Source organism: Solanum stenotomum, chromosome 12, assembly GCF_019186545.1.
Source record: "Solanum stenotomum isolate F172 chromosome 12, ASM1918654v1, whole genome shotgun sequence".
Lineage (NCBI taxonomy): Eukaryota > Viridiplantae > Streptophyta > Magnoliopsida > Solanales > Solanaceae > Solanum > Solanum stenotomum.
The window spans coordinates 19,077,004-19,090,462 of NC_064293.1; the positions used below are offsets into that span (position 1 = coordinate 19,077,004).

The 13,459-nt window shown below is 33.8% G+C and overlaps 2 protein-coding genes across 3 annotated transcripts; one reads left to right on the forward strand and one right to left on the reverse strand.

Moving 5' to 3' along the window:
• Window positions 1-1,867: 1,867 nt before the first annotated feature.
• On the forward strand, window positions 1,868-4,570 carry LOC125848289 (uncharacterized). 2 transcript variants are annotated; one of them, XM_049528135.1, is made up of 2 exons: window positions 1,868-2,036; window positions 3,050-4,570. In XM_049528135.1, the coding sequence occupies exon 2, from the start codon at window positions 3,229-3,231 to the stop codon at window positions 4,222-4,224; it is 996 nt and encodes a 331-aa protein (XP_049384092.1). In that variant the 5' UTR covers window positions 1,868-2,036; window positions 3,050-3,228; the 3' UTR covers window positions 4,225-4,570. The 2 variants fall into 2 exon arrangements, with proteins under 2 accessions (XP_049384092.1, XP_049384091.1); XM_049528134.1 differs by having other exon boundaries at window positions 3,062-4,570.
• Window positions 4,571-5,636: 1,066 nt separating this feature from the next.
• On the reverse strand, window positions 5,637-9,624 carry LOC125848270 (BTB/POZ domain-containing protein SR1IP1-like). Its single transcript, XM_049528110.1, has 5 exons — window positions 9,426-9,624; window positions 9,233-9,302; window positions 8,146-8,706; window positions 7,269-7,805; window positions 5,637-6,413 (listed from the first exon to the last, which is right to left on the reverse strand). The coding sequence occupies exons 1-5, from the start codon at window positions 9,518-9,520 to the stop codon at window positions 5,868-5,870; spliced, it is 1,809 nt and encodes a 602-aa protein (XP_049384067.1). The 5' UTR covers window positions 9,521-9,624; the 3' UTR covers window positions 5,637-5,867.
• Window positions 9,625-13,459: the final 3,835 nt, after the last annotated feature.

Here is a 13,459-nt window from a genome sequence, read left to right on the forward strand (position 1 = left end):
TTTTATCAGTAAAAATGAAAATTTCTTTTTTTTAAATAAAAATATCATAAAGCTAAAAAAAGGAAAAATTATATGACCTATAAAACTAGTTCTCCCTTCAACATGAGAGTTATTTATGAATATTTGTTGGAAGTTTTTTTTTTCTTTTAGGATGCTTTTTAAGAAAAAGTGTAATTATAGTAGTATCACTTAACATGATTATACAAAAATATCAGCAGCTTTAAAAGAAAATTATTAAGTAATGAGGAAAAAAAAGATATTTAACTAAGATGTTAATAGAAGTAAAATAAATTTAAAAGTCGAGAAATAATCTATTCATATTTGAAGGCTAAAAAAATGTCACCTTAATATAATTAGAAATATGGTAACATTTAAATTTCTCTTTTAACCTTTAGTGGTCATTTGGTTGAGAATAAGTTATCTTGAGATTAACCACCCCCAAATAAGTTATCCCATCATGTATATAAGATAATTTATCTCATCACTATGGTATAAGTTGGTGAGATAAATAATTTCATGACTACCTAACAACTCTTACCAAGCACATGACAAAAAAAATTATATTTTATTATGAGATTATTATATCTTATACCTCACACTAAACTACTCCTTAATGAAATGATCTATGGTCACAGAAATATCTAAAAATTGTTTTGAATCACAAATTTCAAAAGTCTTTTTTTTTCTTAGACACTGTCCAAGTCATATAGTAACACATAAAAAATAAAACCAACGACGAACTAAACATCAATTAATATGAGTAGTATAGTAAAATACTCACATCAATCATTGCTTCTCAAGGAACTTGCAAAGGTTAAAGTGAACAAACAAAAATAAATAAAAGAAAATAAAACACACTCCTAATAAAATACTTCTTAAGGATTGTATTAAGTCAATATAAATCAAACAATATAAAATAAAGGGATAAGAGTCTGAAAAATATCCCAACTTTGGTCGAATTTGTTGTTGCGATACTAAACTTTCATGAGGACCTATTACCTCCCTAGACTATTTAATACCATATTTTTTACCTCCTGAACTATTTAATAGTGTATTTTAAAGGTATATATGTGTCCACGTGGACAGATTACTATTTATAATTTTATATTATTTTTTATGTCCACGTGGGCAAATATATATGTTTAAAATACGGTATTAAATAGTCTAGGGAGGTAATAGGTCCTCATGAAAATTTAGTATCGCAATGACAAATTCAACCAAAATTGAGATATTTTTCAGACCCTTATCCCTAAAACAAAAGAATACCTAATTTCCACCTTTACCTTTACTCAATAAACATAAAAAGAGAATAATATTAAATTGAAATCAAATAATTTAGTCATAGTACTCCCTCCGTCCCTATTTACTTGTCCATATTTTCTTTTTTAGTTGTCCCTATTTAGTTGTCCATTTTGACAAATCAAGAAAGGACAACAAATTTTTTCCTATTATACCCTTATTTACACTTCTTGAAAATTGTAAAAGTGTATGTTGTTTCCCTCCAATTTATTTCACTTAAATTCAAATAAGTGGTTGTAATTTTGAAGTGAAAAGTTGTCATAAGGGTAAAATTGTAACTTCACTGTGCTGATCATTATTGCCTTAATCTATGTGCCATTTCTAAAGTGAACAACTAAAAAGGGACGGAGGGAGTAATATATTCCTCCTTCCCCCCACCCCACACACTCTTGGTATTATTGCTACTCATAGTTTTTGGAACCGACCACTCCAGCAACTAGCTGACTTATGTGTACTTAGTCAAACTCAAAAAACTTTACATATTGGCAAGTTCCAAGCTCCAAGTTGCAAACAGAGCCTAATGACTTAATCCTTAAAAAAACCAATCCAAATAAAAACAACATACGACTCATTCACTACACCACACCTGTAAAGCCGCACGTGTCTTTGACTTTCCTTTGACTTCCCCGCAGAAGCTTCGAAAAATTCAGCTTACAAGCCCTAATCTTCCGTCCAAGCTCCAAAATTGAACTTTGGACCTCACTTTTCTCCATTACATTACTACTTCATTAGTTCAGGTAACTTTTTTTCTCTCTTCTTTTTTCTAATTACTATGTTTTTTTTTACTGTTTTGAGTTCCATTGAGGTTTTGATCGTGATTACTCTAATGGGTTTGAATTTGAACTCCATAATTTCACTTGGGGTGTAGTAAAGTTCGTTTCTTTTCAGTTTTTGTTACTTATTTTTACTGTTTCTTGCAAAATTTTGTGTCAATTTTGGAATATGCTTAGTATTTTGGACTAACCTGTTTGTATTACAATGTGTTTAATTATGAGTTTATCTGTTTTACTCTGGCTTGCTCCTTACTAGAACTTAAAAACAAGTTTTTTTTTTTTTTTTTGGTGTGTATGAGTATATCTTTTTGTTGCTCAGATAATGAAATTAAGTCTATGGAATGTGACTGACTGATCAGTATATGTTTTAACACATTCTAGTCAAATAGAATGAGGGATTTCTTGAGGATGAGGATTAAGGAGTGAAAAGATTAAGTAGTGGACAATGAACCGTCGATCCTTTGTGCTTTTGATTTCTATAACTACAAATTTTGACTAAGGGTGTGACCTAGTGGTCAATGAAGTGGTTTGAGCGTCACGAAGTCTCAGGTTCAAATTCCAATAGAGATAAAACACTAGGTGATTTTTTTTAATATGTTCTAGCTTTGGTGCACAGAGATATTTAGAGATATTTAGTACCTGTAGGTGGTGGGAGGTATCAGGTATTCCGTGGAATTAGTTGAGGTGCGTGTAAGCAGGCACTAAAACATAGTTTTACTTAAATTCTTCATGAGGTGGAGTACTATCACATGGAGCCTTCCAAATTTGTGTATAGAAAAAGACAGATTTGTCTTGCTTATATGTGCTTCTTCATTGGATATTTGGATTGAGAGTGCAGTAGCGACTTCTTACCCAAGTTATGAACTCTTTACTTTGTTTCATTTCTTTCAGTTGAAAGTATGGAATTTAGAAGATTATAAATCATTGTTGCAATTGGAAATACATATTGAGATTCATTTTTCTTCTTTTGTTTACAGGTTTTCTTGCAGAATTGGATTACACAGGATATAGGGAACACATACAGTGGATTTTGCTGCTGTGATCGGCTTTGTTAATTGATTGAGCAGAGGTGCTCTTTATCCTATTAATTTCATGGTACTTTCCCTGATTATTTAACTGCTTCTGTTCAGTGTTCGAAGTGAATACGGGAGTGAGAATGCCCACAAATCGGCATTGCCCCCGAATTGACACTTATCAGCTGAAGCTTCGGCTTGAAAGGAAGATTGGTCAACAAAAGGCAGAGAAATATTTTACTGCGTTAAGCAAATACTTGAGTCTAAAGCTTAACAAGTCAGAGTTTGAGAAGTTCTGCATTGGTTTGTTGGGGAGAGATAATATCTGCCTTCATAATGCACTTATGCGAGCAATTATAAAAAATGCATGTGCAGCTAAGACACCTCCACCGAAGAATGGCACAATGCAGCCTTCATTTAATGTCAAAGTTCCAAATGGATTTCAAGGAGGCACTCTCCAGTCACTATGCAGGGATGTGTTTCCTCAGTCTCCTAGAAAGGGGAGAACTCCTACTCTTCGTGATCGTCGATTCAAGGACCGGGCATGTCCTCCGCGGCCTCATTGGAAAACCCATTCTGCTGAAGATAATGCACCAAAAACACGAGAGCATCAAAGTGCTACTGAGTTGCTACCATTGGGTAGCATTCATAGTAGAAGCCATGTAACTGCTCCCCTTGGCATCTCCCTGAGTGGTAGGGGAACAAGGAAAGTTGTATGTCACAGATCAGGCCTTTTACACGGTACTGAAACTTGTAATAGCACTCGTGAGTTGCCAGACTCCAACTCTCTAAAGAAATGGTTGGAACAAAAGTCGGAGACAGAAGGTGTACAGATATCAACAGATGCCATAAATGTGTTGAATAATGGGCTTGATGTTTTTCTAAAGAGATTAATAAAACCTTGTTTGGACTTAGCAGGGTCAAAGTCACAACACAAGCGCATCCATGACCAAGCTGTTTCAGTTTCAAATAAAACGAGGCCCATGAAGTACATTCAGAAACCGAGTGATCTCTTTTCTGTTTCAATGCTGGATTTTCGCTCTGCAATGGAGTTGAATCCCAGGATACTGGGGGAAGATAGCCAAATTCAGCTTGAGAAAATTTCCTTGCATGGATACGAAGAACCATTGATCAATTAGTGCATTGATATTGGTGTCGTTGCAATTCCAAGTCCATCTGAAAGTGATGACTTGAGTTGTGATTTTAAAAGTCGCTCAACCAGTGATGCTGATGCAGTTTATACAAGCAGTAATAAACCTTCAACGTCGTTTAGAGCTATGCAAAATTTTGGATCAAGGTTAGGTTGTGTATACATCTAAGAGCTGATTATTTCTAAATTGAGAGTTGTTATTACCTCATAAAGTAGCAAGATATCAATACTTATAAGATTGTAGCCATTACAAATAGAGTTAAGTAGGCTTCTTTAACTCATAGTTTAGTCTTTCATGTAACTGACTGTTGTTTGTTAATAAAGTTTAATTTCTTACCTCTCTGTACCATTATTCACTTAGCTAGCGTTTGGTCAAAGATTTAGTTGAAACTTGAAAAAAAAAGACTTTTTGGAACTTGAAGTTGTGTTTGGACATGCATTTTACTAAGAATTTTTTTTAAGTTTTGTGAGGGGAAGTGAAATTTCACCCAGAAACTGTTCTGGGATCTGGGACAATTTTTGGAACTTGAAATTTTTTCGAAGATAAATTTTCAAAAACTAACCAAATTTCATGAACACACTATGTTTTCAATATTTCTGGAAATATATTCCCAAAATCTATAGCCAAATGGGATCTTATATTCTCTTCTTTTGTCCCTTCCTTCAAAGGGAAAAGAGAAGTGGAGAAAAAAGCTGTGCCATTTTTGTATAGTTGGTTTTAAAGTGGAATTGTCAGGTAGAAGGATCATTTACACTTGTAGCCCTTTTTGGATGATGTGTACATTTGATCCCCCTACTCTTAAAGTAAGATCGCAAGATCTGGAGTGGCGTATGGCTAGGAGTCGAGTTGATATGGAAAGATAGAGATTTAAGCTGAGGGCTAAAGAAATGTGCAGACTGCTTTCGGTAAGTCCAACAATTTTAATTATCTTTTTTTATGGTTATAAAGCAATGACAAGTATTGCTAGGTGGCCTTGGTAATTGGTATGTTCCGATTCTGATAGGTGCGCCTGACATCAACATTTCCACGATTAGTTAATATTTCATTCTGGTTGCTGCCTTCAAGTCTCTTGTTCCATTTAAACCCCGTCTTAATAGAAGTGGATAGCAGCACTGGGTGGACGGTCTATCCACTCTTAAAGACTTGTCTTTTCCTTCTTTCCCATCAGGTCGCTTAACTGTCTGATTTGATCTTTGTTAATGGAGTTATTTATTTAACGCATACTATATTAACCTCTTGTCTGCTGTTTCCTAAATTAGTACCTTAATGTCTCATTATGGATCTGGAATACAGTCTCTCATCATGCACTGATGTTTTCCTTTTGAAAATGCGGATGATAAGAACTCAACTTGTAGTGTGTTGGTGAGATAGCTGGGATGGAATTCTTTCATAGAGTACAGTATAAATGATAAATCCTTCTGTTCTTACCTGAAATATATCAGATAAAGTTTGTGGCTTCTATAATGGCATCATTAGATTAGACCAATAGCCATTACAATCAGAATAGCCTAGCAAGAAATATCACAGGACCTATGATTAAAGCATAAGTTAAATACTTATATATAACAACATGACTCGCAGAAACATTAAAACAAAGAAGAACAAACAACCTAATGGAAAATATAGTTGCATCATGATATGGAATTACGCCTATCTCTACTTGGTTTGTTTTTCCTTTTGCTGGGCGATGGAATTGTGACTTCATCAGCTCCAAATGATGGATACAGTTTCCCAAGCTTTCTGGATACGGCAGTTATGAAAGATTTTCGTGGCAAACGAGGCTTATCAGAAGGTGGAGTAGTGATCCCCAAAGGGGTGCTAGCTGCTGATTTGTCATCACGTTTTTCAATTTCTCTGCACTTCATTTTCAATTTCATAAGCTCAAATTTGAGATCCTGATTTTCTCTTTTTAGACTTGAGACTTCGTCTGTAACAGGAGAAATGCCACTGGAGAACCAATTGAATTTAGGTGGACGAGAAGGAGGATCTGCCCCTACTAAACTACCATCCATTACTTCGCGAAGGCGTTGTTGCTCATAGTAAAGCACTTGCACAACAATCTGAACAGGGAGCCTCTCATTCTGAGCAGCATGAGCACAAGCTTCCCGAGTTAGCTTTTGACAGTTCATAACACTGCAAACTTTTTTCCTCTCAACATCACTTAGAGCTGGATGTGCCTTCAAATTGTGCAAAAGCTAGAAGATTAGTGACAGGTATCTCTGACAGGGTTATTTACTTTGGATTTTTAGTTATATGAGTTCACAATATATATAATTTTTCTAATATTATCATGTTAAAGTGACATACAACGGTAGATAATTCTTCGTAGCTATCCTGATATAGCAACGTGGGTATAGAATAGCATGATTTGAAGTTTCAAAACCCTTTTCTTTCTGCAGCTAAACTATAAACCTTATCAAATGAAACTGATTGTTGAACAGTACTTTTGATCTACAAATGACACACTTAAAAGAACATCGATACAGAACATGAACGTGTTTAAGATCTTGTAAATGCTTAGGCAGAAACATGTAATCTCCCTTAGTATCATTTGTATACTGCAAAAATATTTTGTCACTTAACTGAATTAGACCCTTGATGAATTTATACAAGAAATCATAATGATTCAAATACTACTTCACATCCCAAACAACAACATTTTCGGGTGCAATCAATAAATCCTTATGTCACTTAAGAACATTTGTCAATCAGGGTACTAAATCAGTTGATTATAAAGATTACTCCTTCCATTTCAATTTGTTTGTCTTACTTTCCTTTTTTCGTCTCTTTCAAAAAGAACGTCTCTTTTGCTTTCTGGCAATTCCTTATTTTCAACTTTTCACCTGACATATTTAAGACTACAAGATTAATGGACATTTTGGTACATTCTACATATCTTTAGTTTAACACCACAAAAGATTCAAAAGTCTACACTACTTTCTTAAACTCAGTGTCAAGTCAAAACCAGACAAACATATTGAAACGGAGAAAGTACTATTTGGTAGTTGGTATCAAAGATTCAACGTGCATACCTTCAAATACATGTCAATGGCCTTGTACATCATATCTTCTGTGATCCTTAATTGCTCTGGAACGACTTCAGCAACACTAATAAACTCTGAAACAGAGAGATTACTGTCAGAGGCTATTTCAGCAAGGTAATCTTGCATTAGTTTCCCAACTTTCTCCATGTCACTTGCTGATGGAAACACATTCTCTTCATCGTTGAAGCCTAATTGATTTCCCACCATTTCATACTCTAGGAAATTCATCATAATATGTTTCACAGTTTCAACATCAAAGAATGTACCCCCTGGCAATGAATATGAAGGAAATAATACATCATCTAATACGGCCTGTCCAAGTTGCAATGACATTCTCCTCTCCAAATCAACCCTGCAAGAAACTGTGGTTTCTAGATATATTGCAGCTCGGAGAAGCAATGAAAGAAAGCTAACTGACAAAGCATTTTTCTCCCTTGGCAAAAGACTAACAATAGTTTCTAAAACCGCCCTCTTTTCATGTTCTATTCTTGCCTCAATCTGTTTCCTCCCTTTTCCTGATATATCCTGGAATGACAAGATAATCATATTAACAAATATTTCACTTAACAAAGAAAATTACTCCCTTATGTTTGGTGGTTGGTCTAAAATAATCCTTTAGATATACACTTAAGCAGTTTAAGTCCTTTGTGTTTATTAAAACTGTGCACTTTTGGTTTCTGTTATACTTGAAACACACGACCTTATTGTCTTTAACAACTACTGTCGTGTGTTTTAAATATAACAGAAGCCAAATGTGCTTAGTTTTTGTTAACATAAAGAACTAAAGTTGCTCATGTATATGTTTAAAAGAATGTATTAGACCAACCTCCAAGCATAAAGGACTATTGAAGGGATGAGACCTCACCAAACCTCCAAGGGATTTCTGCGCGTAGAGCGTTAATATTGGTCCAAGTGCATACTGTTTGAATCCCCTTGCCATCATAGCAATCAAAACCCTTTGGAAAAACTCAATTCCTAGGACAGTTAAATCCTCAGCCCACCAATCAAATGTGGAGGAATTCAAGCCATATTGGCTGTCCTTGCAGACTATATATGCAATTGTGTCTATGCTTCTGTTCACTAATTTTATATCTTCTGCAATGGGAAGAAGCTTTTCTGAAGAGTGTAAAATGGAAACTGAACTTGCAATACTCTTAAGTCCTACTTCATTTAAGTAGGCCTCTGTTAATCCTACCAAATTTCCAACTGCATACTCATCTGTCATCTCAAGATATTCTGCCACACATCTAATCAATGCAATGTTTTCTGGGTATATCTCAAAGTTTATATCATAACAAAATTTTGCTGCAAGTTCAAATGCCTCTGCTCCTCCAGGAATGTCAGGGATTTCAATTGCAGAAAGCTTAGCATCACTGGATTTTGAGACCAACTTCCTTATGTATCCACACTTTGAGACTAGTGGGAACTGCATGTACACATCAAAGATTGCACCTTTAGTTGAAAGTTTAACTTCTATACACCGATAATATAAAGAATGAGACATAATACATAAACAAACATATTTCAAACTTGGCATCTGCTGGCAAGTAAGCACTCCAACTTTGAGAGTACACATCGAGACACCTCAACTTGGTCTCACCTGGCAACTAACACTCCAACTCGTCCCCACCGTGCCTTGTGGACACCCGGTACTAACATGATACATAAATTTTGGAGGTGCCTAGATAGTCATTTTGTAAGTTGGAGTGTTCAACTGACATAGTAGAGACAAGTTGAGGTGTCTAGATGTGCACTCCCAAAGTTAGAATGTTTTACTTGTTAGTTGAGGCCAAATTTGAGTGTGTGTTTATGTATTATACCTAAATAATCCTTCCACTATTAAATCGCCTAAAAGATAACTAGAGGAACTGCTAATGATAAGTATAACTAGTTACTGAAAAGTACAATCTTGATGGAGTTGTTGTAATAATTTGGAACTTGTTCTAATGTACCTTGTGCAGCGAAAAAGAAGTTCTTCCAACATGAATAGTTATATCACTTGGGATATCCTGGGATAAAATCCTGTAGATATTAATTATAAAAAGGTCACTCCTTAATTCATAGAAAAAACTGCATAAAGAGTAGATGGAAAAGAACAATGAGAAACAACAAAAAAGGGAAAAATTATAAGTGAAGATAGAATACCATTCAGAGGTCCTTTTCATAACATTGGAAAGAAGCTCTTTTCTGTTAACATGAGTAGAGGGTTGTGTAGTCTGCTCTGAACCAAGATCCATCATGGCCAATACTATTAAGTACCTTGATGTCTATTATATTAACTTAGTAAGTGTTGTTCTTGATAAAGCAAAAACCAGTACTACTTATGTCCTTGCCTGCATCTTTTGGTTCAAGTGCCTTTGTATATATCATATCATCAGACACCAGGTACAATCAATAAGGTTGGCAGAATTCCCGCTATAGGCCCCAATGATAGATAGTACTATGGAAATTATTCCCTTCATTTCAATTTACGTGGAAGTGTATTATTGGATACATAGTTTTAAAATAAGAGGAATACTTTTGAAACTTTTGGTGAAAACAAGTCTTAAGTATTTGGGTGACTAGAAATTACTCCTGTATTTTAATTTATTTGTCTTACTTTTCTTTTTAATCCGTTTCAGAAGAAGGTTTCTTTCATTTTTTGCAACTTTTTAACTCTATTTTTCCACGTGACATGTTTAAGACCATGAAATTGTAAAACATGCATTTTGGTACATTTTATAGATCTTTAGTTTAAAAATCATAAGATTTAAGAGTTTTCTTTACTTTCTTGTCAAATCAACACCAGACAAATAAATTATAATGGAGGGAGTATCTCATTAAGGATAATTTTAGAAGTTTAAAGTTCAATTATTGCTAATAAATATTGAACTATAACATTTTTTAAAAAAAAACTAATTAAAAAGCAAAATGTGTCACATAAATTTGAACGGAAGAGTATTAGACGATGTATGAGAGTGAGCCTCTAGTAGATCCTCACGAGTGAGTAGGGATGGCAGTGGGGCGAGGCGGATGCAGGGTGGAACAGGTTTAAGGTTGTGCGGGACGGGTTGAAGTGGGTTTTTTAAAACTAATGCAGGGCGGGGCGGGTCACAGATATATGTGATTTTATGTGGGATTAAACTTAATTTTATTTTTTTACATGTTATAAGAGTGATAGAGCATTATTTATTAAGATAATTTCTTTAAAGCTGCTAAAAAATTATTAAGATAGTAAATGAAAATGGTTCAATAAAAAATAATTTAGTTTCTTACCTGTTTCCCAATTGACCTCTACAAAATAAAATTTAAGTCACTATCCTATTAAATACAACTTAATGAAAAAATGAATTTATTTTTAGTATCAAATTTAACTAGAAAAAGAAAATATTAAAAAAATTATGCGGAGCGGAATGTGGCGGGTTGAGAATGGAAAAAAATATTATGTGAGGTGGGACGGGGAGAATTAAAAATTTACGGATTAAGCTCAATCCCCCCGCACCGCCCCATTGCTATCCGTACGAGTGAACGTTACAGGTCTATATATGTGACAGTAGTGGGTTAAAATGAGTAGTAAATGATTTAATTGAGTGTGTGTGGACGTAGGTCATGCAGAGATGCCCTAGAGGATGGTGCCAAAAGAAAAGAAGTTTCTATGTGTGGATCATCCCAAAAATTATTACTGGGTCAATAATGCTATTGCTTCTTTTCGTCGATTGGGTTATTGATGCGCCTATTTTAATTCATTAAAAATTAACCTGCTATGTAGTTTAAATTGACTAATGATAAATTTTGGGGTTATGTATAGTTATAATATAAAAAAAATAAATTATTAGGTACTAAATTTTTAAAAAAATAATTAAAACTTGGATGAATTGAGATATGGCCAATTGACCCGTTTTGATCCAAACAAATTTTAATTAGATTAAGTTATGATTCGGTTATTGTCTTAACTCGTCCAATTATCACCCCTAAGTTGAATTATCAAAAAGAATTAGAAGCACTTTAGATTGATCAGCAATAGCATACGTTGAATTTTATATGAACAATACTTGTGAGCTTATTATTGTCACAATTCGACATTTAGGTAATTTTTAGGGTAGAACTGTGGTGACTTTAATAACTAAGGTCTTACCTTCATGTCCCAATTGAATATTTATTTTTTAAGTTATGTCGGCTAGTAAGGTAGTCCACGTGGGCAGAATAGAAGTTGTTGAGTCAAAAAAAAACCTGAACAATGTAGTGGCTGGAGGTAATAAAGGTCTAAGGAAAAATGCCACGCACCACACTTTTGTTTTAATAGAAAATTTTAGAAATAACAGATATAATAAACATAATAACGTTCTAGCTATTATTTTTATAATTGTGCTTCATAGCTATAGTTTTGTTTGCTATGAAGACTGCGGTTTGTATATTTCTATCCGTTTATATATTTCGCTTCCAAATATACAAATACGGTAAGTATATAAAAATTCTATATTTATACATTTAGGAATTTTTCAGAACTCCGTTTATATATATCGTTTTCCAATATACAAACAAGGCAATTAATTATGAATTTTTCATAAATCATATACAAATAGTTAGGGTAAGCAAATACAAAATTCTGGATTTATACAATTAATAACCGAATTATACAAATTCTGAATTTATACAAATCAGGAGGCGGATTATACAAATAAGGCGAATAGCAAGAAGTGAGAAAATTGTAGTCGGAAATTACAATTTTCTTAAACAATAGCTATAGTATCTAATATAGGCAAAATGTTTGTTATTCTGCATAATTTTCCTTTTTTTGCCACTTGAGGTTCAAACTGACTAAATCATCATGACACATTGCATACCCATTTCGGGGTGACGCTTTCAACAAAATTTTCTTTATATCTAAACCTTGGATTCAAAATCTCTAATTAAGGATNGTTTGTATATTTCTATCCGTTTATATATTTCGCTTCCAAATATACAAATACGGTAAGTATATAAAAATTCTATATTTATACATTTAGGAATTTTTCAGAACTCCGTTTATATATATCGTTTTCCAATATACAAACAAGGCAATTAATTATGAATTTTTCATAAATCATATACAAATAGTTAGGGTAAGCATATACAAAATTCTGGATTTATACAATTAATAATCGAATTATACAAATTCTGAATTTATACAAATCAGGCGGATTATACAAATAAGGCGAATAGCAAGAAGTGAGAAAATTGTAGCCGGAAATTACAATTTTCTTAAATTGTAGCTATAGTATCTAATATAGGCAAAATGTTTGCTATTCTGCATAATTTTCCTTTTTTTTCCACTTGAGGTTCAAACAGACTAAATTATCATGACACATTGCATACCCATTTCAGGGTGACGCTCTCAACAAAATTTTCTTTATATCTAAATCTTGGATTCAAAATCTCTAATTAAGGATGAAACGGTTCCACACTAACCTATATTGGTTGCCCCGCACCACACATTGCATGCGCAAATAAGACGGAATTCAGGTAGTAAGAAGTGGGATTTAATTTGTCAATGTGAGGCTGAAGGGGTTAGATGTGGCCAAGGCACAAAGGGGGACTATAGGATTTACTGACATGGATAAATTTGATGCTTAAACAACCTTATTAATGTTCAATGTAACTTCATATATAGAGCATGAAAGCAGAGGCTTAATTATCGGAATATCCCAACTGATCATTTGGGTACAAATCGTGATCAGACAATAGAAACCTCATATAATTAGTGTCAGTTGTGTGAGATACGTACGTAACAGAAATTTTCATGATTAATGGAATAATACAAAGCCTTGATTTGAAAGCACACCCTTGTTTTCAAATGATTGAACTTGCGTTTATATGCAGATTGGAACTAAACTTACCGTCTTTGGACGTTGCATGGCGCTTATCTTTCACTCTGCTACTAAACCTAAGGGAATTGGGTAGAGCAAGTTTAAAATCCTTATTGATAACAATTAGAGAATCATTTAAAAGAAAGCACTCTATAATTTCTTATAACTCGACAAGTACTGTAACTTGAGGTGTACGTGAGCTTTATATGACAAGTCATTGACATATAAATTCATAATTAAATGTCCCAAATGATACCTAACGAGGGGAATAGTGGTCGGTCAGTATGTGATGGATACTCATAATTTAGAGCTGTAATTGTGATAGATGTGACAGAGGCTACCGCAATTTATTAG